Here is a 22438-nt window from a genome sequence, read left to right as displayed (position 1 = left end):
GGGGTGGGGGGGGGGGGGGGTGGGGGGGGGGGGGGGTGGGGGGGGGGGGGGGTGGGGGGGGGGGGGGGTGGGGGGGGGGGGGGGTGGGGGGGGGGGGGGGTGGGGGGGGGGGGGGGTGGGGGGGGGGGGGGGTGGGGGGGGGGGGGGGTGGGGGGGGGGGGGGGTGGGGGGGGGGGGGGGTGGGGGGGGGGGGGGGTGGGGGGGGGGGGGGGTGGGGGGGGGGGGGGGTGGGGGGGGGGGGGGGTGGGGGGGGGGGGGGGTGGGGGGGGGGGGGGGTGGGGGGGGGGGGGGGTGGGGGGGGGGGGGGGTGGGGGGGGGGGGGGGTGGGGGGGGGGGGGGGTGGGGGGGGGGGGGGGTGGGGGGGGGGGGGGGTGGGGGGGGGGGGGGGTGGGGGGGGGGGGGGGTGGGGGGGGGGGGGGGTGGGGGGGGGGGGGGGTGGGGGGGGGGGGGGGTGGGGGGGGGGGGGGGTGGGGGGGGGGGGGGGTGGGGGGGGGGGGGGGTGGGGGGGGGGGGGGGTGGGGGGGGGGGGGGGTGGGGGGGGGGGGGGGTGGGGGGGGGGGGGGGTGGGGGGGGGGGGGGGTGGGGGGGGGGGGGGGTGGGGGGGGGGGGGGGTGGGGGGGGGGGGGGGTGGGGGGGGGGGGGGGTGGGGGGGGGGGGGGGTGGGGGGGGGGGGGGGTGGGGGGGGGGGGGGGTGGGGGGGGGGGGGGGTGGGGGGGGGGGGGGGTGGGGGGGGGGGGGGGTGGGGGGGGGGGGGGGTGGGGGGGGGGGGGGGTGGGGGGGGGGGGGGGTGGGGGGGGGGGGGGGTGGGGGGGGGGGGGGGTGGGGGGGGGGGGGGGTGGGGGGGGGGGGGGGTGGGGGGGGGGGGGGGTGGGGGGGGGGGGGGGTGGGGGGGGGGGGGGGTGGGGGGGGGGGGGGGTGGGGGGGGGGGGGGGTGGGGGGGGGGGGGGGTGGGGGGGGGGGGGGGTGGGGGGGGGGGGGGGTGGGGGGGGGGGGGGGTGGGGGGGGGGGGGGGTGGGGGGGGGGGGGGGTGGGGGGGGGGGGGGGTGGGGGGGGGGGGGGGTGGGGGGGGGGGGGGGTGGGGGGGGGGGGGGGTGGGGGGGGGGGGGGGTGGGGGGGGGGGGGGGTGGGGGGGGGGGGGGGTGGGGGGGGGGGGGGGTGGGGGGGGGGGGGGGTGGGGGGGGGGGGGGGTGGGGGGGGGGGGGGGTGGGGGGGGGGGGGGGTGGGGGGGGGGGGGGGTGGGGGGGGGGGGGGGTGGGGGGGGGGGGGGGTGGGGGGGGGGGGGGGTGGGGGGGGGGGGGGGTGGGGGGGGGGGGGGGTGGGGGGGGGGGGGGGTGGGGGGGGGGGGGGGTGGGGGGGGGGGGGGGTGGGGGGGGGGGGGGGTGGGGGGGGGGGGGGGTGGGGGGGGGGGGGGGTGGGGGGGGGGGGGGGTGGGGGGGGGGGGGGGTGGGGGGGGGGGGGGGTGGGGGGGGGGGGGGGTGGGGGGGGGGGGGGGTGGGGGGGGGGGGGGGTGGGGGGGGGGGGGGGTGGGGGGGGGGGGGGGTGGGGGGGGGGGGGGGTGGGGGGGGGGGGGGGTGGGGGGGGGGGGGGGTGGGGGGGGGGGGGGGTGGGGGGGGGGGGGGGTGGGGGGGGGGGGGGGTGGGGGGGGGGGGGGGTGGGGGGGGGGGGGGGTGGGGGGGGGGGGGGGTGGGGGGGGGGGGGGGTGGGGGGGGGGGGGGGTGGGGGGGGGGGGGGGTGGGGGGGGGGGGGGGTGGGGGGGGGGGGGGGTGGGGGGGGGGGGGGGTGGGGGGGGGGGGGGGTGGGGGGGGGGGGGGGTGGGGGGGGGGGGGGGTGGGGGGGGGGGGGGGTGGGGGGGGGGGGGGGTGGGGGGGGGGGGGGGTGGGGGGGGGGGGGGGTGGGGGGGGGGGGGGGTGGGGGGGGGGGGGGGTGGGGGGGGGGGGGGGTGGGGGGGGGGGGGGGTGGGGGGGGGGGGGGGTGGGGGGGGGGGGGGGTGGGGGGGGGGGGGGGTGGGGGGGGGGGGGGGTGGGGGGGGGGGGGGGTGGGGGGGGGGGGGGGTGGGGGGGGGGGGGGGTGGGGGGGGGGGGGGGTGGGGGGGGGGGGGGGTGGGGGGGGGGGGGGGTGGGGGGGGGGGGGGGTGGGGGGGGGGGGGGGTGGGGGGGGGGGGGGGTGGGGGGGGGGGGGGGTGGGGGGGGGGGGGGGTGGGGGGGGGGGGGGGTGGGGGGGGGGGGGGGTGGGGGGGGGGGGGGGTGGGGGGGGGGGGGGGTGGGGGGGGGGGGGGGTGGGGGGGGGGGGGGGTGGGGGGGGGGGGGGGTGGGGGGGGGGGGGGGTGGGGGGGGGGGGGGGTGGGGGGGGGGGGGGGTGGGGGGGGGGGGGGGTGGGGGGGGGGGGGGGTGGGGGGGGGGGGGGGTGGGGGGGGGGGGGGGTGGGGGGGGGGGGGGGTGGGGGGGGGGGGGGGTGGGGGGGGGGGGGGGTGGGGGGGGGGGGGGGTGGGGGGGGGGGGGGGTGGGGGGGGGGGGGGGTGGGGGGGGGGGGGGGTGGGGGGGGGGGGGGGTGGGGGGGGGGGGGGGTGGGGGGGGGGGGGGGTGGGGGGGGGGGGGGGTGGGGGGGGGGGGGGGTGGGGGGGGGGGGGGGTGGGGGGGGGGGGGGGTGGGGGGGGGGGGGGGTGGGGGGGGGGGGGGGTGGGGGGGGGGGGGGGTGGGGGGGGGGGGGGGTGGGGGGGGGGGGGGGTGGGGGGGGGGGGGGGTGGGGGGGGGGGGGGGTGGGGGGGGGGGGGGGTGGGGGGGGGGGGGGGTGGGGGGGGGGGGGGGTGGGGGGGGGGGGGGGTGGGGGGGGGGGGGGGTGGGGGGGGGGGGGGGTGGGGGGGGGGGGGGGTGGGGGGGGGGGGGGGTGGGGGGGGGGGGGGGTGGGGGGGGGGGGGGGTGGGGGGGGGGGGGGGTGGGGGGGGGGGGGGGTGGGGGGGGGGGGGGGTGGGGGGGGGGGGGGGTGGGGGGGGGGGGGGGTGGGGGGGGGGGGGGGTGGGGGGGGGGGGGGGTGGGGGGGGGGGGGGGTGGGGGGGGGGGGGGGTGGGGGGGGGGGGGGGTGGGGGGGGGGGGGGGTGGGGGGGGGGGGGGGTGGGGGGGGGGGGGGGTGGGGGGGGGGGGGGGTGGGGGGGGGGGGGGGTGGGGGGGGGGGGGGGTGGGGGGGGGGGGGGGTGGGGGGGGGGGGGGGTGGGGGGGGGGGGGGGTGGGGGGGGGGGGGGGTGGGGGGGGGGGGGGGTGGGGGGGGGGGGGGGTGGGGGGGGGGGGGGGTGGGGGGGGGGGGGGGTGGGGGGGGGGGGGGGTGGGGGGGGGGGGGGGTGGGGGGGGGGGGGGGTGGGGGGGGGGGGGGGTGGGGGGGGGGGGGGGTGGGGGGGGGGGGGGGTGGGGGGGGGGGGGGGTGGGGGGGGGGGGGGGTGGGGGGGGGGGGGGGTGGGGGGGGGGGGGGGTGGGGGGGGGGGGGGGTGGGGGGGGGGGGGGGTGGGGGGGGGGGGGGGTGGGGGGGGGGGGGGGTGGGGGGGGGGGGGGGTGGGGGGGGGGGGGGGTGGGGGGGGGGGGGGGTGGGGGGGGGGGGGGGTGGGGGGGGGGGGGGGTGGGGGGGGGGGGGGGTGGGGGGGGGGGGGGGTGGGGGGGGGGGGGGGTGGGGGGGGGGGGGGGTGGGGGGGGGGGGGGGTGGGGGGGGGGGGGGGTGGGGGGGGGGGGGGGTGGGGGGGGGGGGGGGTGGGGGGGGGGGGGGGTGGGGGGGGGGGGGGGTGGGGGGGGGGGGGGGTGGGGGGGGGGGGGGGTGGGGGGGGGGGGGGGTGGGGGGGGGGGGGGGTGGGGGGGGGGGGGGGTGGGGGGGGGGGGGGGTGGGGGGGGGGGGGGGTGGGGGGGGGGGGGGGTGGGGGGGGGGGGGGGTGGGGGGGGGGGGGGGTGGGGGGGGGGGGGGGTGGGGGGGGGGGGGGGTGGGGGGGGGGGGGGGTGGGGGGGGGGGGGGGTGGGGGGGGGGGGGGGTGGGGGGGGGGGGGGGTGGGGGGGGGGGGGGGTGGGGGGGGGGGGGGGTGGGGGGGGGGGGGGGTGGGGGGGGGGGGGGGTGGGGGGGGGGGGGGGTGGGGGGGGGGGGGGGTGGGGGGGGGGGGGGGTGGGGGGGGGGGGGGGTGGGGGGGGGGGGGGGTGGGGGGGGGGGGGGGTGGGGGGGGGGGGGGGTGGGGGGGGGGGGGGGTGGGGGGGGGGGGGGGTGGGGGGGGGGGGGGGTGGGGGGGGGGGGGGGTGGGGGGGGGGGGGGGTGGGGGGGGGGGGGGGTGGGGGGGGGGGGGGGTGGGGGGGGGGGGGGGTGGGGGGGGGGGGGGGTGGGGGGGGGGGGGGGTGGGGGGGGGGGGGGGTGGGGGGGGGGGGGGGTGGGGGGGGGGGGGGGTGGGGGGGGGGGGGGGTGGGGGGGGGGGGGGGTGGGGGGGGGGGGGGGTGGGGGGGGGGGGGGGTGGGGGGGGGGGGGGGTGGGGGGGGGGGGGGGTGGGGGGGGGGGGGGGTGGGGGGGGGGGGGGGTGGGGGGGGGGGGGGGTGGGGGGGGGGGGGGGTGGGGGGGGGGGGGGGTGGGGGGGGGGGGGGGTGGGGGGGGGGGGGGGTGGGGGGGGGGGGGGGTGGGGGGGGGGGGGGGTGGGGGGGGGGGGGGGTGGGGGGGGGGGGGGGTGGGGGGGGGGGGGGGTGGGGGGGGGGGGGGGTGGGGGGGGGGGGGGGTGGGGGGGGGGGGGGGTGGGGGGGGGGGGGGGTGGGGGGGGGGGGGGGTGGGGGGGGGGGGGGGTGGGGGGGGGGGGGGGTGGGGGGGGGGGGGGGTGGGGGGGGGGGGGGGTGGGGGGGGGGGGGGGTGGGGGGGGGGGGGGGTGGGGGGGGGGGGGGGTGGGGGGGGGGGGGGGTGGGGGGGGGGGGGGGTGGGGGGGGGGGGGGGTGGGGGGGGGGGGGGGTGGGGGGGGGGGGGGGTGGGGGGGGGGGGGGGTGGGGGGGGGGGGGGGTGGGGGGGGGGGGGGGTGGGGGGGGGGGGGGGTGGGGGGGGGGGGGGGTGGGGGGGGGGGGGGGTGGGGGGGGGGGGGGGTGGGGGGGGGGGGGGGTGGGGGGGGGGGGGGGTGGGGGGGGGGGGGGGTGGGGGGGGGGGGGGGTGGGGGGGGGGGGGGGTGGGGGGGGGGGGGGGTGGGGGGGGGGGGGGGTGGGGGGGGGGGGGGGTGGGGGGGGGGGGGGGTGGGGGGGGGGGGGGGTGGGGGGGGGGGGGGGTGGGGGGGGGGGGGGGTGGGGGGGGGGGGGGGTGGGGGGGGGGGGGGGTGGGGGGGGGGGGGGGTGGGGGGGGGGGGGGGTGGGGGGGGGGGGGGGTGGGGGGGGGGGGGGGTGGGGGGGGGGGGGGGTGGGGGGGGGGGGGGGTGGGGGGGGGGGGGGGTGGGGGGGGGGGGGGGTGGGGGGGGGGGGGGGTGGGGGGGGGGGGGGGTGGGGGGGGGGGGGGGTGGGGGGGGGGGGGGGTGGGGGGGGGGGGGGGTGGGGGGGGGGGGGGGTGGGGGGGGGGGGGGGTGGGGGGGGGGGGGGGTGGGGGGGGGGGGGGGTGGGGGGGGGGGGGGGTGGGGGGGGGGGGGGGTGGGGGGGGGGGGGGGTGGGGGGGGGGGGGGGTGGGGGGGGGGGGGGGTGGGGGGGGGGGGGGGTGGGGGGGGGGGGGGGTGGGGGGGGGGGGGGGTGGGGGGGGGGGGGGGTGGGGGGGGGGGGGGGTGGGGGGGGGGGGGGGTGGGGGGGGGGGGGGGTGGGGGGGGGGGGGGGTGGGGGGGGGGGGGGGTGGGGGGGGGGGGGGGTGGGGGGGGGGGGGGGTGGGGGGGGGGGGGGGTGGGGGGGGGGGGGGGTGGGGGGGGGGGGGGGTGGGGGGGGGGGGGGGTGGGGGGGGGGGGGGGTGGGGGGGGGGGGGGGTGGGGGGGGGGGGGGGTGGGGGGGGGGGGGGGTGGGGGGGGGGGGGGGTGGGGGGGGGGGGGGGTGGGGGGGGGGGGGGGTGGGGGGGGGGGGGGGTGGGGGGGGGGGGGGGTGGGGGGGGGGGGGGGTGGGGGGGGGGGGGGGTGGGGGGGGGGGGGGGTGGGGGGGGGGGGGGGTGGGGGGGGGGGGGGGTGGGGGGGGGGGGGGGTGGGGGGGGGGGGGGGTGGGGGGGGGGGGGGGTGGGGGGGGGGGGGGGTGGGGGGGGGGGGGGGTGGGGGGGGGGGGGGGTGGGGGGGGGGGGGGGTGGGGGGGGGGGGGGGTGGGGGGGGGGGGGGGTGGGGGGGGGGGGGGGTGGGGGGGGGGGGGGGTGGGGGGGGGGGGGGGTGGGGGGGGGGGGGGGTGGGGGGGGGGGGGGGTGGGGGGGGGGGGGGGTGGGGGGGGGGGGGGGTGGGGGGGGGGGGGGGTGGGGGGGGGGGGGGGTGGGGGGGGGGGGGGGTGGGGGGGGGGGGGGGTGGGGGGGGGGGGGGGTGGGGGGGGGGGGGGGTGGGGGGGGGGGGGGGTGGGGGGGGGGGGGGGTGGGGGGGGGGGGGGGTGGGGGGGGGGGGGGGTGGGGGGGGGGGGGGGTGGGGGGGGGGGGGGGTGGGGGGGGGGGGGGGTGGGGGGGGGGGGGGGTGGGGGGGGGGGGGGGTGGGGGGGGGGGGGGGTGGGGGGGGGGGGGGGTGGGGGGGGGGGGGGGTGGGGGGGGGGGGGGGTGGGGGGGGGGGGGGGTGGGGGGGGGGGGGGGTGGGGGGGGGGGGGGGTGGGGGGGGGGGGGGGTGGGGGGGGGGGGGGGTGGGGGGGGGGGGGGGTGGGGGGGGGGGGGGGTGGGGGGGGGGGGGGGTGGGGGGGGGGGGGGGTGGGGGGGGGGGGGGGTGGGGGGGGGGGGGGGTGGGGGGGGGGGGGGGTGGGGGGGGGGGGGGGTGGGGGGGGGGGGGGGTGGGGGGGGGGGGGGGTGGGGGGGGGGGGGGGTGGGGGGGGGGGGGGGTGGGGGGGGGGGGGGGTGGGGGGGGGGGGGGGTGGGGGGGGGGGGGGGTGGGGGGGGGGGGGGGTGGGGGGGGGGGGGGGTGGGGGGGGGGGGGGGTGGGGGGGGGGGGGGGTGGGGGGGGGGGGGGGTGGGGGGGGGGGGGGGTGGGGGGGGGGGGGGGTGGGGGGGGGGGGGGGTGGGGGGGGGGGGGGGTGGGGGGGGGGGGGGGTGGGGGGGGGGGGGGGTGGGGGGGGGGGGGGGTGGGGGGGGGGGGGGGTGGGGGGGGGGGGGGGTGGGGGGGGGGGGGGGTGGGGGGGGGGGGGGGTGGGGGGGGGGGGGGGTGGGGGGGGGGGGGGGTGGGGGGGGGGGGGGGTGGGGGGGGGGGGGGGTGGGGGGGGGGGGGGGTGGGGGGGGGGGGGGGTGGGGGGGGGGGGGGGTGGGGGGGGGGGGGGGTGGGGGGGGGGGGGGGTGGGGGGGGGGGGGGGTGGGGGGGGGGGGGGGTGGGGGGGGGGGGGGGTGGGGGGGGGGGGGGGTGGGGGGGGGGGGGGGTGGGGGGGGGGGGGGGTGGGGGGGGGGGGGGGTGGGGGGGGGGGGGGGTGGGGGGGGGGGGGGGTGGGGGGGGGGGGGGGTGGGGGGGGGGGGGGGTGGGGGGGGGGGGGGGTGGGGGGGGGGGGGGGTGGGGGGGGGGGGGGGTGGGGGGGGGGGGGGGTGGGGGGGGGGGGGGGTGGGGGGGGGGGGGGGTGGGGGGGGGGGGGGGTGGGGGGGGGGGGGGGTGGGGGGGGGGGGGGGTGGGGGGGGGGGGGGGTGGGGGGGGGGGGGGGTGGGGGGGGGGGGGGGTGGGGGGGGGGGGGGGTGGGGGGGGGGGGGGGTGGGGGGGGGGGGGGGTGGGGGGGGGGGGGGGTGGGGGGGGGGGGGGGTGGGGGGGGGGGGGGGTGGGGGGGGGGGGGGGTGGGGGGGGGGGGGGGTGGGGGGGGGGGGGGGTGGGGGGGGGGGGGGGTGGGGGGGGGGGGGGGTGGGGGGGGGGGGGGGTGGGGGGGGGGGGGGGTGGGGGGGGGGGGGGGTGGGGGGGGGGGGGGGTGGGGGGGGGGGGGGGTGGGGGGGGGGGGGGGTGGGGGGGGGGGGGGGTGGGGGGGGGGGGGGGTGGGGGGGGGGGGGGGTGGGGGGGGGGGGGGGTGGGGGGGGGGGGGGGTGGGGGGGGGGGGGGGTGGGGGGGGGGGGGGGTGGGGGGGGGGGGGGGTGGGGGGGGGGGGGGGTGGGGGGGGGGGGGGGTGGGGGGGGGGGGGGGTGGGGGGGGGGGGGGGTGGGGGGGGGGGGGGGTGGGGGGGGGGGGGGGTGGGGGGGGGGGGGGGTGGGGGGGGGGGGGGGTGGGGGGGGGGGGGGGTGGGGGGGGGGGGGGGTGGGGGGGGGGGGGGGTGGGGGGGGGGGGGGGTGGGGGGGGGGGGGGGTGGGGGGGGGGGGGGGTGGGGGGGGGGGGGGGTGGGGGGGGGGGGGGGTGGGGGGGGGGGGGGGTGGGGGGGGGGGGGGGTGGGGGGGGGGGGGGGTGGGGGGGGGGGGGGGTGGGGGGGGGGGGGGGTGGGGGGGGGGGGGGGTGGGGGGGGGGGGGGGTGGGGGGGGGGGGGGGTGGGGGGGGGGGGGGGTGGGGGGGGGGGGGGGTGGGGGGGGGGGGGGGTGGGGGGGGGGGGGGGTGGGGGGGGGGGGGGGTGGGGGGGGGGGGGGGTGGGGGGGGGGGGGGGTGGGGGGGGGGGGGGGTGGGGGGGGGGGGGGGTGGGGGGGGGGGGGGGTGGGGGGGGGGGGGGGTGGGGGGGGGGGGGGGTGGGGGGGGGGGGGGGTGGGGGGGGGGGGGGGTGGGGGGGGGGGGGGGTGGGGGGGGGGGGGGGTGGGGGGGGGGGGGGGTGGGGGGGGGGGGGGGTGGGGGGGGGGGGGGGTGGGGGGGGGGGGGGGTGGGGGGGGGGGGGGGTGGGGGGGGGGGGGGGTGGGGGGGGGGGGGGGTGGGGGGGGGGGGGGGTGGGGGGGGGGGGGGGTGGGGGGGGGGGGGGGTGGGGGGGGGGGGGGGTGGGGGGGGGGGGGGGTGGGGGGGGGGGGGGGTGGGGGGGGGGGGGGGTGGGGGGGGGGGGGGGTGGGGGGGGGGGGGGGTGGGGGGGGGGGGGGGTGGGGGGGGGGGGGGGTGGGGGGGGGGGGGGGTGGGGGGGGGGGGGGGTGGGGGGGGGGGGGGGTGGGGGGGGGGGGGGGTGGGGGGGGGGGGGGGTGGGGGGGGGGGGGGGTGGGGGGGGGGGGGGGTGGGGGGGGGGGGGGGTGGGGGGGGGGGGGGGTGGGGGGGGGGGGGGGTGGGGGGGGGGGGGGGTGGGGGGGGGGGGGGGTGGGGGGGGGGGGGGGTGGGGGGGGGGGGGGGTGGGGGGGGGGGGGGGTGGGGGGGGGGGGGGGTGGGGGGGGGGGGGGGTGGGGGGGGGGGGGGGTGGGGGGGGGGGGGGGTGGGGGGGGGGGGGGGTGGGGGGGGGGGGGGGTGGGGGGGGGGGGGGGTGGGGGGGGGGGGGGGTGGGGGGGGGGGGGGGTGGGGGGGGGGGGGGGTGGGGGGGGGGGGGGGTGGGGGGGGGGGGGGGTGGGGGGGGGGGGGGGTGGGGGGGGGGGGGGGTGGGGGGGGGGGGGGGTGGGGGGGGGGGGGGGTGGGGGGGGGGGGGGGTGGGGGGGGGGGGGGGTGGGGGGGGGGGGGGGTGGGGGGGGGGGGGGGTGGGGGGGGGGGGGGGTGGGGGGGGGGGGGGGTGGGGGGGGGGGGGGGTGGGGGGGGGGGGGGGTGGGGGGGGGGGGGGGTGGGGGGGGGGGGGGGTGGGGGGGGGGGGGGGTGGGGGGGGGGGGGGGTGGGGGGGGGGGGGGGTGGGGGGGGGGGGGGGTGGGGGGGGGGGGGGGTGGGGGGGGGGGGGGGTGGGGGGGGGGGGGGGTGGGGGGGGGGGGGGGTGGGGGGGGGGGGGGGTGGGGGGGGGGGGGGGTGGGGGGGGGGGGGGGTGGGGGGGGGGGGGGGTGGGGGGGGGGGGGGGTGGGGGGGGGGGGGGGTGGGGGGGGGGGGGGGTGGGGGGGGGGGGGGGTGGGGGGGGGGGGGGGTGGGGGGGGGGGGGGGTGGGGGGGGGGGGGGGTGGGGGGGGGGGGGGGTGGGGGGGGGGGGGGGTGGGGGGGGGGGGGGGTGGGGGGGGGGGGGGGTGGGGGGGGGGGGGGGTGGGGGGGGGGGGGGGTGGGGGGGGGGGGGGGTGGGGGGGGGGGGGGGTGGGGGGGGGGGGGGGTGGGGGGGGGGGGGGGTGGGGGGGGGGGGGGGTGGGGGGGGGGGGGGGTGGGGGGGGGGGGGGGTGGGGGGGGGGGGGGGTGGGGGGGGGGGGGGGTGGGGGGGGGGGGGGGTGGGGGGGGGGGGGGGTGGGGGGGGGGGGGGGTGGGGGGGGGGGGGGGTGGGGGGGGGGGGGGGTGGGGGGGGGGGGGGGTGGGGGGGGGGGGGGGTGGGGGGGGGGGGGGGTGGGGGGGGGGGGGGGTGGGGGGGGGGGGGGGTGGGGGGGGGGGGGGGTGGGGGGGGGGGGGGGTGGGGGGGGGGGGGGGTGGGGGGGGGGGGGGGTGGGGGGGGGGGGGGGTGGGGGGGGGGGGGGGTGGGGGGGGGGGGGGGTGGGGGGGGGGGGGGGTGGGGGGGGGGGGGGGTGGGGGGGGGGGGGGGTGGGGGGGGGGGGGGGTGGGGGGGGGGGGGGGTGGGGGGGGGGGGGGGTGGGGGGGGGGGGGGGTGGGGGGGGGGGGGGGTGGGGGGGGGGGGGGGTGGGGGGGGGGGGGGGTGGGGGGGGGGGGGGGTGGGGGGGGGGGGGGGTGGGGGGGGGGGGGGGTGGGGGGGGGGGGGGGTGGGGGGGGGGGGGGGTGGGGGGGGGGGGGGGTGGGGGGGGGGGGGGGTGGGGGGGGGGGGGGGTGGGGGGGGGGGGGGGTGGGGGGGGGGGGGGGTGGGGGGGGGGGGGGGTGGGGGGGGGGGGGGGTGGGGGGGGGGGGGGGTGGGGGGGGGGGGGGGTGGGGGGGGGGGGGGGTGGGGGGGGGGGGGGGTGGGGGGGGGGGGGGGTGGGGGGGGGGGGGGGTGGGGGGGGGGGGGGGTGGGGGGGGGGGGGGGTGGGGGGGGGGGGGGGTGGGGGGGGGGGGGGGTGGGGGGGGGGGGGGGTGGGGGGGGGGGGGGGTGGGGGGGGGGGGGGGTGGGGGGGGGGGGGGGTGGGGGGGGGGGGGGGTGGGGGGGGGGGGGGGTGGGGGGGGGGGGGGGTGGGGGGGGGGGGGGGTGGGGGGGGGGGGGGGTGGGGGGGGGGGGGGGTGGGGGGGGGGGGGGGTGGGGGGGGGGGGGGGTGGGGGGGGGGGGGGGTGGGGGGGGGGGGGGGTGGGGGGGGGGGGGGGTGGGGGGGGGGGGGGGTGGGGGGGGGGGGGGGTGGGGGGGGGGGGGGGTGGGGGGGGGGGGGGGTGGGGGGGGGGGGGGGTGGGGGGGGGGGGGGGTGGGGGGGGGGGGGGGTGGGGGGGGGGGGGGGTGGGGGGGGGGGGGGGTGGGGGGGGGGGGGGGTGGGGGGGGGGGGGGGTGGGGGGGGGGGGGGGTGGGGGGGGGGGGGGGTGGGGGGGGGGGGGGGTGGGGGGGGGGGGGGGTGGGGGGGGGGGGGGGTGGGGGGGGGGGGGGGTGGGGGGGGGGGGGGGTGGGGGGGGGGGGGGGTGGGGGGGGGGGGGGGTGGGGGGGGGGGGGGGTGGGGGGGGGGGGGGGTGGGGGGGGGGGGGGGTGGGGGGGGGGGGGGGTGGGGGGGGGGGGGGGTGGGGGGGGGGGGGGGTGGGGGGGGGGGGGGGTGGGGGGGGGGGGGGGTGGGGGGGGGGGGGGGTGGGGGGGGGGGGGGGTGGGGGGGGGGGGGGGTGGGGGGGGGGGGGGGTGGGGGGGGGGGGGGGTGGGGGGGGGGGGGGGTGGGGGGGGGGGGGGGTGGGGGGGGGGGGGGGTGGGGGGGGGGGGGGGTGGGGGGGGGGGGGGGTGGGGGGGGGGGGGGGTGGGGGGGGGGGGGGGTGGGGGGGGGGGGGGGTGGGGGGGGGGGGGGGTGGGGGGGGGGGGGGGTGGGGGGGGGGGGGGGTGGGGGGGGGGGGGGGTGGGGGGGGGGGGGGGTGGGGGGGGGGGGGGGTGGGGGGGGGGGGGGGTGGGGGGGGGGGGGGGTGGGGGGGGGGGGGGGTGGGGGGGGGGGGGGGTGGGGGGGGGGGGGGGTGGGGGGGGGGGGGGGTGGGGGGGGGGGGGGGTGGGGGGGGGGGGGGGTGGGGGGGGGGGGGGGTGGGGGGGGGGGGGGGTGGGGGGGGGGGGGGGTGGGGGGGGGGGGGGGTGGGGGGGGGGGGGGGTGGGGGGGGGGGGGGGTGGGGGGGGGGGGGGGTGGGGGGGGGGGGGGGTGGGGGGGGGGGGGGGTGGGGGGGGGGGGGGGTGGGGGGGGGGGGGGGTGGGGGGGGGGGGGGGTGGGGGGGGGGGGGGGTGGGGGGGGGGGGGGGTGGGGGGGGGGGGGGGTGGGGGGGGGGGGGGGTGGGGGGGGGGGGGGGTGGGGGGGGGGGGGGGTGGGGGGGGGGGGGGGTGGGGGGGGGGGGGGGTGGGGGGGGGGGGGGGTGGGGGGGGGGGGGGGTGGGGGGGGGGGGGGGTGGGGGGGGGGGGGGGTGGGGGGGGGGGGGGGTGGGGGGGGGGGGGGGTGGGGGGGGGGGGGGGTGGGGGGGGGGGGGGGTGGGGGGGGGGGGGGGTGGGGGGGGGGGGGGGTGGGGGGGGGGGGGGGTGGGGGGGGGGGGGGGTGGGGGGGGGGGGGGGTGGGGGGGGGGGGGGGTGGGGGGGGGGGGGGGTGGGGGGGGGGGGGGGTGGGGGGGGGGGGGGGTGGGGGGGGGGGGGGGTGGGGGGGGGGGGGGGTGGGGGGGGGGGGGGGTGGGGGGGGGGGGGGGTGGGGGGGGGGGGGGGTGGGGGGGGGGGGGGGTGGGGGGGGGGGGGGGTGGGGGGGGGGGGGGGTGGGGGGGGGGGGGGGTGGGGGGGGGGGGGGGTGGGGGGGGGGGGGGGTGGGGGGGGGGGGGGGTGGGGGGGGGGGGGGGTGGGGGGGGGGGGGGGTGGGGGGGGGGGGGGGTGGGGGGGGGGGGGGGTGGGGGGGGGGGGGGGTGGGGGGGGGGGGGGGTGGGGGGGGGGGGGGGTGGGGGGGGGGGGGGGTGGGGGGGGGGGGGGGTGGGGGGGGGGGGGGGTGGGGGGGGGGGGGGGTGGGGGGGGGGGGGGGTGGGGGGGGGGGGGGGTGGGGGGGGGGGGGGGTGGGGGGGGGGGGGGGTGGGGGGGGGGGGGGGTGGGGGGGGGGGGGGGTGGGGGGGGGGGGGGGTGGGGGGGGGGGGGGGTGGGGGGGGGGGGGGGTGGGGGGGGGGGGGGGTGGGGGGGGGGGGGGGTGGGGGGGGGGGGGGGTGGGGGGGGGGGGGGGTGGGGGGGGGGGGGGGTGGGGGGGGGGGGGGGTGGGGGGGGGGGGGGGTGGGGGGGGGGGGGGGTGGGGGGGGGGGGGGGTGGGGGGGGGGGGGGGTGGGGGGGGGGGGGGGTGGGGGGGGGGGGGGGTGGGGGGGGGGGGGGGTGGGGGGGGGGGGGGGTGGGGGGGGGGGGGGGTGGGGGGGGGGGGGGGTGGGGGGGGGGGGGGGTGGGGGGGGGGGGGGGTGGGGGGGGGGGGGGGTGGGGGGGGGGGGGGGTGGGGGGGGGGGGGGGTGGGGGGGGGGGGGGGTGGGGGGGGGGGGGGGTGGGGGGGGGGGGGGGTGGGGGGGGGGGGGGGTGGGGGGGGGGGGGGGTGGGGGGGGGGGGGGGTGGGGGGGGGGGGGGGTGGGGGGGGGGGGGGGTGGGGGGGGGGGGGGGTGGGGGGGGGGGGGGGTGGGGGGGGGGGGGGGTGGGGGGGGGGGGGGGTGGGGGGGGGGGGGGGTGGGGGGGGGGGGGGGTGGGGGGGGGGGGGGGTGGGGGGGGGGGGGGGTGGGGGGGGGGGGGGGTGGGGGGGGGGGGGGGTGGGGGGGGGGGGGGGTGGGGGGGGGGGGGGGTGGGGGGGGGGGGGGGTGGGGGGGGGGGGGGGTGGGGGGGGGGGGGGGTGGGGGGGGGGGGGGGTGGGGGGGGGGGGGGGTGGGGGGGGGGGGGGGTGGGGGGGGGGGGGGGTGGGGGGGGGGGGGGGTGGGGGGGGGGGGGGGTGGGGGGGGGGGGGGGTGGGGGGGGGGGGGGGTGGGGGGGGGGGGGGGTGGGGGGGGGGGGGGGTGGGGGGGGGGGGGGGTGGGGGGGGGGGGGGGTGGGGGGGGGGGGGGGTGGGGGGGGGGGGGGGTGGGGGGGGGGGGGGGTGGGGGGGGGGGGGGGTGGGGGGGGGGGGGGGTGGGGGGGGGGGGGGGTGGGGGGGGGGGGGGGTGGGGGGGGGGGGGGGTGGGGGGGGGGGGGGGTGGGGGGGGGGGGGGGTGGGGGGGGGGGGGGGTGGGGGGGGGGGGGGGTGGGGGGGGGGGGGGGTGGGGGGGGGGGGGGGTGGGGGGGGGGGGGGGTGGGGGGGGGGGGGGGTGGGGGGGGGGGGGGGTGGGGGGGGGGGGGGGTGGGGGGGGGGGGGGGTGGGGGGGGGGGGGGGTGGGGGGGGGGGGGGGTGGGGGGGGGGGGGGGTGGGGGGGGGGGGGGGTGGGGGGGGGGGGGGGTGGGGGGGGGGGGGGGTGGGGGGGGGGGGGGGTGGGGGGGGGGGGGGGTGGGGGGGGGGGGGGGTGGGGGGGGGGGGGGGTGGGGGGGGGGGGGGGTGGGGGGGGGGGGGGGTGGGGGGGGGGGGGGGTGGGGGGGGGGGGGGGTGGGGGGGGGGGGGGGTGGGGGGGGGGGGGGGTGGGGGGGGGGGGGGGTGGGGGGGGGGGGGGGTGGGGGGGGGGGGGGGTGGGGGGGGGGGGGGGTGGGGGGGGGGGGGGGTGGGGGGGGGGGGGGGTGGGGGGGGGGGGGGGTGGGGGGGGGGGGGGGTGGGGGGGGGGGGGGGTGGGGGGGGGGGGGGGTGGGGGGGGGGGGGGGTGGGGGGGGGGGGGGGTGGGGGGGGGGGGGGGTGGGGGGGGGGGGGGGTGGGGGGGGGGGGGGGTGGGGGGGGGGGGGGGTGGGGGGGGGGGGGGGTGGGGGGGGGGGGGGGTGGGGGGGGGGGGGGGTGGGGGGGGGGGGGGGTGGGGGGGGGGGGGGGTGGGGGGGGGGGGGGGTGGGGGGGGGGGGGGGTGGGGGGGGGGGGGGGTGGGGGGGGGGGGGGGTGGGGGGGGGGGGGGGTGGGGGGGGGGGGGGGTGGGGGGGGGGGGGGGTGGGGGGGGGGGGGGGTGGGGGGGGGGGGGGGTGGGGGGGGGGGGGGGTGGGGGGGGGGGGGGGTGGGGGGGGGGGGGGGTGGGGGGGGGGGGGGGTGGGGGGGGGGGGGGGTGGGGGGGGGGGGGGGTGGGGGGGGGGGGGGGTGGGGGGGGGGGGGGGTGGGGGGGGGGGGGGGTGGGGGGGGGGGGGGGTGGGGGGGGGGGGGGGTGGGGGGGGGGGGGGGTGGGGGGGGGGGGGGGTGGGGGGGGGGGGGGGTGGGGGGGGGGGGGGGTGGGGGGGGGGGGGGGTGGGGGGGGGGGGGGGTGGGGGGGGGGGGGGGTGGGGGGGGGGGGGGGTGGGGGGGGGGGGGGGTGGGGGGGGGGGGGGGTGGGGGGGGGGGGGGGTGGGGGGGGGGGGGGGTGGGGGGGGGGGGGGGTGGGGGGGGGGGGGGGTGGGGGGGGGGGGGGGTGGGGGGGGGGGGGGGTGGGGGGGGGGGGGGGTGGGGGGGGGGGGGGGTGGGGGGGGGGGGGGGTGGGGGGGGGGGGGGGTGGGGGGGGGGGGGGGTGGGGGGGGGGGGGGGTGGGGGGGGGGGGGGGTGGGGGGGGGGGGGGGTGGGGGGGGGGGGGGGTGGGGGGGGGGGGGGGTGGGGGGGGGGGGGGGTGGGGGGGGGGGGGGGTGGGGGGGGGGGGGGGTGGGGGGGGGGGGGGGTGGGGGGGGGGGGGGGTGGGGGGGGGGGGGGGTGGGGGGGGGGGGGGGTGGGGGGGGGGGGGGGTGGGGGGGGGGGGGGGTGGGGGGGGGGGGGGGTGGGGGGGGGGGGGGGTGGGGGGGGGGGGGGGTGGGGGGGGGGGGGGGTGGGGGGGGGGGGGGGTGGGGGGGGGGGGGGGTGGGGGGGGGGGGGGGTGGGGGGGGGGGGGGGTGGGGGGGGGGGGGGGTGGGGGGGGGGGGGGGTGGGGGGGGGGGGGGGTGGGGGGGGGGGGGGGTGGGGGGGGGGGGGGGTGGGGGGGGGGGGGGGTGGGGGGGGGGGGGGGTGGGGGGGGGGGGGGGTGGGGGGGGGGGGGGGTGGGGGGGGGGGGGGGTGGGGGGGGGGGGGGGTGGGGGGGGGGGGGGGTGGGGGGGGGGGGGGGTGGGGGGGGGGGGGGGTGGGGGGGGGGGGGGGTGGGGGGGGGGGGGGGTGGGGGGGGGGGGGGGTGGGGGGGGGGGGGGGTGGGGGGGGGGGGGGGTGGGGGGGGGGGGGGGTGGGGGGGGGGGGGGGTGGGGGGGGGGGGGGGTGGGGGGGGGGGGGGGTGGGGGGGGGGGGGGGTGGGGGGGGGGGGGGGTGGGGGGGGGGGGGGGTGGGGGGGGGGGGGGGTGGGGGGGGGGGGGGGTGGGGGGGGGGGGGGGTGGGGGGGGGGGGGGGTGGGGGGGGGGGGGGGTGGGGGGGGGGGGGGGTGGGGGGGGGGGGGGGTGGGGGGGGGGGGGGGTGGGGGGGGGGGGGGGTGGGGGGGGGGGGGGGTGGGGGGGGGGGGGGGTGGGGGGGGGGGGGGGTGGGGGGGGGGGGGGGTGGGGGGGGGGGGGGGTGGGGGGGGGGGGGGGTGGGGGGGGGGGGGGGTGGGGGGGGGGGGGGGTGGGGGGGGGGGGGGGTGGGGGGGGGGGGGGGTGGGGGGGGGGGGGGGTGGGGGGGGGGGGGGGTGGGGGGGGGGGGGGGTGGGGGGGGGGGGGGGTGGGGGGGGGGGGGGGTGGGGGGGGGGGGGGGTGGGGGGGGGGGGGGTCTGTGGAGGGCGGGGGGGGGGAGGGGGGGGGGTGATGGGGTACGGGGGGGGGGGGTGGGGGCGGGCGGGGAGGGGGGGGGGGGTGGGGGGGGGGGGGGGGGGGGGGGGGGGTGAAGGGGGGGGGGGGGGGGGGGACAGGGGGGGGGAGGGGGGAGGGGGGGGGGGGGGGGGGGGGGGGGGGGGGGGGGGGGGGGTGGGGGGGGGGGGGGGGTGGGGGGGGAGCCACAGATGCAGGCGAAACGTCAGGAGAGAATGCTGCTAGAACACGGCCATACAGCCCGGAAACCACACAGCACCCAAGTGATTCCAGCTGTGAAAGCCTTCGACAATACATTTCCCAGGAAGTCTCATAAGAAATTCTAAGAATCAAAGTAAGTTCAGGCCTGCTAATAATAGTCAAATGGAATCAAATTCATGTGTGAACTGTGAAGTGTTTATGATTGATATTAAATTCTGCCACCTGCCCACTGGTCTCATTTCTGACACCGGCCACCACCAACCAGCTGCTTCAGGGGTTTGGGTGCAGGCAGTCTTTAAGGTACGTTAGATAAAGACCAGCACTTGGACTCCCTGTCCCTGATAAAGACCTGGAGATAGTTGGGAGCCAGTACAGTGGACACTGACTTGATGACATAGGAGGTCCAGTTTTAAAGACTCAAATTGCTGTGGGTTTTTATAGTAACTGGAGGTCTTTTTTGAGGGAAGGCCCTGTGGAAGTCATGGTGTGTGTCTGTGTTGTCATTTATCTCCTTCCCATGCATGGCTCCACCATACATTTTTTTTAAAAAAAAGTCCACAGTGTGGCCAGCCAGGACTGTGACAGATGCTCTTGCAAACCCGGATAAAAAAAGGCAAACATTTTAAAGGGCAGGGAAAGTGCACGTGGAGAAAAACAAAACAAGAATTTGAAGTTGTTGGGATTGCGCAAGGTGTGTGCGTGATATTTCAGCCTCCATTTTTTCTCATTTTGAAACCAAAGGGGGAAAGAAGAAGGGGCCAGCAGGACAAATGGAGCAGGGGCCAAAGTGTGGGGGGCAGGGGGAGAGGAGACAGCGAAGGTGGGAAGAAAATTCTCTGGCCACAGTCCCTCCCCCCGTCCCCTCGAAACTGCTTCAGCTGAATGTTTCCCTGGTCTGCTTTCTCCAGGAGTGGACACATTTGGTAAACCAACAAGACCTGGTAAAGACCACTCATTTTCCATCTTAATTTTTCAGAGCAACTTATAAAATGGAAGTAAAAAATGTTGTTAGGCAGCATTGGTTATCCAGACAGCTCAGTGAAGTGGCTGTGGCGCCCCCCCTCACCCGGGCCCTTTGGGCAGTGTATCCTTCCCTCCTCTCTAACCTGGGGGTTGGTCTCCCCAGACAGTGATTCTCCCCATTGGCCCAAGGGGCCAAGAAACCACCGCGCCCACAAAGCACTGGGTGTACTGGGCAGTCCTTGCCCACGCCACCCTCCTCCTAGCAGGCCTCCTTGCCCCCTTCCCCTGTCTCGCTTGAGCTTTCACACCCTCCCTCTCTCCCTTGGTGCTTCACAGGGAGAGGAGTTTCCAGGGCTTCGTCTCTCCCCTGTGGCTCCTCAAGAGGGAGAGAGGTGCGTTTACAGCCTGTGTGAACGACTCCCACCCTGTTACTGCACAGGGTGAGGACCAGCTTGAACTGGGGACTAGGTTCTCAAAGGGGGTCTGGGCTTCAGGGTCCTCTTCCCTCTTTCCCACCATTGAGCTGTCTCTTTCCCTTGTCTCTTCACACCACCACCCACATTCCCTGCTGCTGTGGCAGCTCCAGACTCGCCCTTTCCCACTTCCTTATATACCTTCTGCCCTCTTATTCCTCTCCCTCGTCCCAGCTGCTTCTACAGCCCATCTTCTACAGCCGCCTCAGCTGTGGGCTTGCTGGGCCTAAGCCTCCTCTCTTCCCTGCCTTCCCCTTTGAACAAGGCCTCTGAGGCCTCTAAGGCCTTCACCCTCCCTGCAAGAGGCTCCTCCGCAGCCTTCCCATCTCCCGCAGTGCCAGCTGGTGGGGTAAGTCCGGGCGCTGTAGCCCAGCCCGGACAGTGGCATTGCCCAGAGGGCACACTCCCTCCCCAGTCCCTACAGGCTGGTTGTTTTTGACAAGCACCTGCCCCATGTCTTCCCCTGCAGCTGGTCAGACTGATGCCTCTGGCTGTTGTTGGCTTTTGACGACCAGCACTGCCAGCTGACGTTGTTCTCGGGTGGCTGTTTCTCGCTGTGCTGGAGGATTCCTGGCCTGCTGTTCCACTTGTCTGCCAACTTCGAGGACAGTCAAGAGGGAGGGACATGCCAGGCATGATGGGGGGGGGGGCATTGCCATGGGTGACTAATCTGTGTAGGTGGCAGGGTAGAGTAATAAGCTTAATTATCAGGATCATTTGATTTACCAGCAACCTCCATTCCCTGTGAGTTCCAAATAATAAAGCTTTTGCTGTATTAATATTAATAAAACTGCTTTGTAACGTTTTTTGGTGCAATCGTTGTTAACTGGTCTGGGAAGCTCTGCATCCTGGCTCCTCTGGGAAATGGCAGAAGACAGGAGGACAGCTCTGTCATCTGCTTCCACATCAGCAAGGTTGGATCCAGGAGCACCCCCAACATTCCAGATTGATTTTAAGAGGCATCCAGTCCCTTCCCAAACCAGCTTTACTCCAGTCAACAGTGCTTTCGTTTTATGTGGAGGAGGCCTCTTCCCTCGCAGTGAATGCAGGCAGCGCTTCAAGCATTTTTATTGTCTCCCTGGAATTAGATGAAAAGGAGAGAAGTCGGTGATGTCCCTGATGGCAAATCTCCAAGTGGCTTACACCATCAGCTGCAGGCCAAGCCAGAAAGCCTGGAGGGAGCTTTGGGGCACCCCAGAAGCCAGAGAAGTCCCCAGCCCCATCTTCTAAAACCAGGAAGAGTTGGAGCCATTGCAAAACAGGGACTGTCCCTATCAAGTAAGAAGAAGAAGAAGAAAAGTTTGGATTTATGCAAGGAGACTCCTTATGTAAGATGTAAGGAGACTCAAGGTGGCTTACAAGCTCCTTTCCCTCCCTCTCCCCACAACAGACACCCTGTGAGGTAGGTGGAGCTGAGTTCCAAAGAACTGTGACTAGCCCAAGGTCACCCAGCAGGAAAGTAGGAGTGGGGAAACACATCTGGTTCACCAGATAAGCCTCTGCCACTCAGGTGGAGGAGTGGGAATCAAACCTGGTTCTCCAGATTAGAATCCACCTGCTCTTAACCACTACACCACACTGGCTCTCTTAAAATTAAAAAAATTACCAGAGCAACACAGTTTATTGGTAGAACAAATGGAGATTGAAATGCCATATAAGAATTGTAGCAAATTATGAAACTCTTCCTCTTTGAGCAGTTTTTTTTTTAATGAGGCACTCAGTGATGTCTCAAAGGGCTGGTTTAGCCAACTGGCAGGCCCATTTTGTCCTTGGCATCTGCCTTCCTTGCTGTGGTGACGTGGCCAGCCAGCCTTTCTAAAACATGGTCTCTGTTTTCCTACGTTAGCAGTTCAATGTAAAGCACAACTTCACCCTCCTAAACTTAACAGTGCGATCCTAGAGAAAGCTACCCCAGTTGAAGATCATTCATTTCAATTGGCTTAGACCAGTGGTGGCGAACCTATGGCATGGGTGCCAGAGGTGGCCCTCAGAGCCCTCTCTCTGGGCACGCTTAAGCAGAGTCGCCTCCACCCCACCAAGACCTGGCCTTCCTGGCCTGGAGTTTCGGGTTGCTGGAGCTCAATTGTTAGTGCATTAAAACAGTTCTAAAAGATCTAGTTTCTTGGGGGAAGTAGGTAACCCTGTTAAGTGCTGTTCAACACCACTGATTTTCATGCGAAGAATTAAAGCGCGATTCTTTACCTGGGAGTAAAGTATTACCAACAGGTGCCTCGGTTGCTGGCAATGGGGCTTGCTTCTGAGGGTCGTGATTCACCCGTTGGAAGAGTTGCATGGTTGCTTCAAAGCAAAGCCACTGACTACCACCAAGCTTACTCCCGAGTAACACACACCTCAGAGCCAACCGTTTTTTCTAAACTAAAACCTCAGTATTCAGGTTAAATTGCCCTGTTGGCACTTTGCGATAAATAAGTGGGTTTTGGGTTGCAGTTTGGGCACTCGGTTTCGAAAAGGTTCGCCATCACTGGCTTAGACTGCATAGGATGGCACTACTAGTGACATCTGTGGTGCGTGCAGCTCAGTCCCATAGGAGAGGCTATTTTTATGGTTTTCTCCACATTATCTGCATACTTTCTGCAGTGGTTCTAGAAGTGGACTCAGAAGGCCACATAGTTTATTGTTTGCGATCTGCAAATTGCCCTGGAAGGGGGAAGGGATGGTCAGAGGCTGAAGTAGAAGCTAGCCTGCGATGTTGTGGTCACAGTCTGTAATACAAGGAACCAATGGCAGAACTAGCAAACAGGTAGTGGAAGGACTTGAGAAAGTGAGGCACAGGCAACAACTGAAGTGGGAAGAATTAAGTGTGTAGAAAACGTGTGTGTGTTTACAGAGAGAAAACAAATTGAGGCTATTTAATGGATGCAAATTCTTCGCTCTGTCCACCCCAATTCCCCACACAAAATTGTGCAACTGCACAGTAGCCCTTCTCTCTTAGGCAACACAAACAGCACATCACAAACATGTGTCTGTCTGACATACAGTTTGTGTTGAAGTACAGCTTTCTGTCTCTTTCAGCCCCTTCAGAGCCAGACTGAAGGAGTGAGCCACCCCTGGGTCTGGCTCACCAGCTCTTGCCATTGGGGCTGGAGCAGCAAGGCAGTCGGGCTACCCTCAAGAGAAGGGGACTAAAAGCAGGAAGTCAGACTGCTGCACGAGCCATTGAAGGCAAGAGAAGGCTGCAGAGGATGAGGTGGATGTAGCATGGAGCCCACCAAGAAAGCCCCCAGGTTAAATATCCAGCCACCAACCAGAAGGGACAGCTGGGGACTGGAATGATGGAATGTATTAGATCTTGAGCCTTGAAGCAATAAACGGACTCTGAATCGTTGATCAGCAGCGTTTATTGATAGGCATCGAAGCACTCAGCTTGACAAAGGCAGTTCTGGTGAACCTGGCTTTGCTATCCCCTTTATTCCAAGGTTAGTCCCCCTCCCATTTCCCCAAGAAATGTGAGAGTTAATTTGGAGCTGAGGTGCCCCAAGGTCAGCGACAGACAGAGATAGCGAGCCACCTGGCATCCTGCCCCCACAAGATCAGAAACAATCTCTGTTCTCATGAGACCAAAGTGTCAGGGGAAAGCCTAGTTATCTACTCAGTGCGTGAAGCCATAAAGTGAAGATCAAGGAAAGACTGCCCCAGAATGTCAGTGGTAACATTTAGCCGGCTGGTTACATACATCTTGCAGCAATTACATTGAGTGAGGAATGCATCTCAATCACCCAGATACAATCCCCCTGACAGGATGTTTTCATTGTGGGGGTTTGCAATCAGGGGAGGTTCCCTTCTTCAGCCAGGATGCCCTTGTTCCGCCTCA

The 22438-nt window shown here is 83.4% G+C and overlaps 1 protein-coding gene across 1 annotated transcript in view; it reads left to right on the top strand.

Moving 5' to 3' along the window:
- Positions 1–22438, top strand: part of ACOX3 (acyl-CoA oxidase 3, pristanoyl) — a 77616-nt gene that overhangs the window by 18739 nt on the left and 36439 nt on the right. The window contains exons 5-6 of the mRNA XM_048509537.1: positions 18470–18525; positions 19729–19884. Coding sequence (XP_048365494.1) covers positions 18470–18525; positions 19729–19884 — 212 coding nt within the window. The remainder of the gene's footprint in view (positions 1–18469; positions 18526–19728; positions 19885–22438) is intronic.

This window comes from Sphaerodactylus townsendi, linkage group LG10 (assembly GCF_021028975.2).
Source record: "Sphaerodactylus townsendi isolate TG3544 linkage group LG10, MPM_Stown_v2.3, whole genome shotgun sequence".
Lineage (NCBI taxonomy): Eukaryota > Metazoa > Chordata > Lepidosauria > Squamata > Sphaerodactylidae > Sphaerodactylus > Sphaerodactylus townsendi.
The sequence above is the reverse complement of the archived record's forward strand: the minus strand, read 5'-3'. Positions and strand labels throughout refer to the sequence as shown.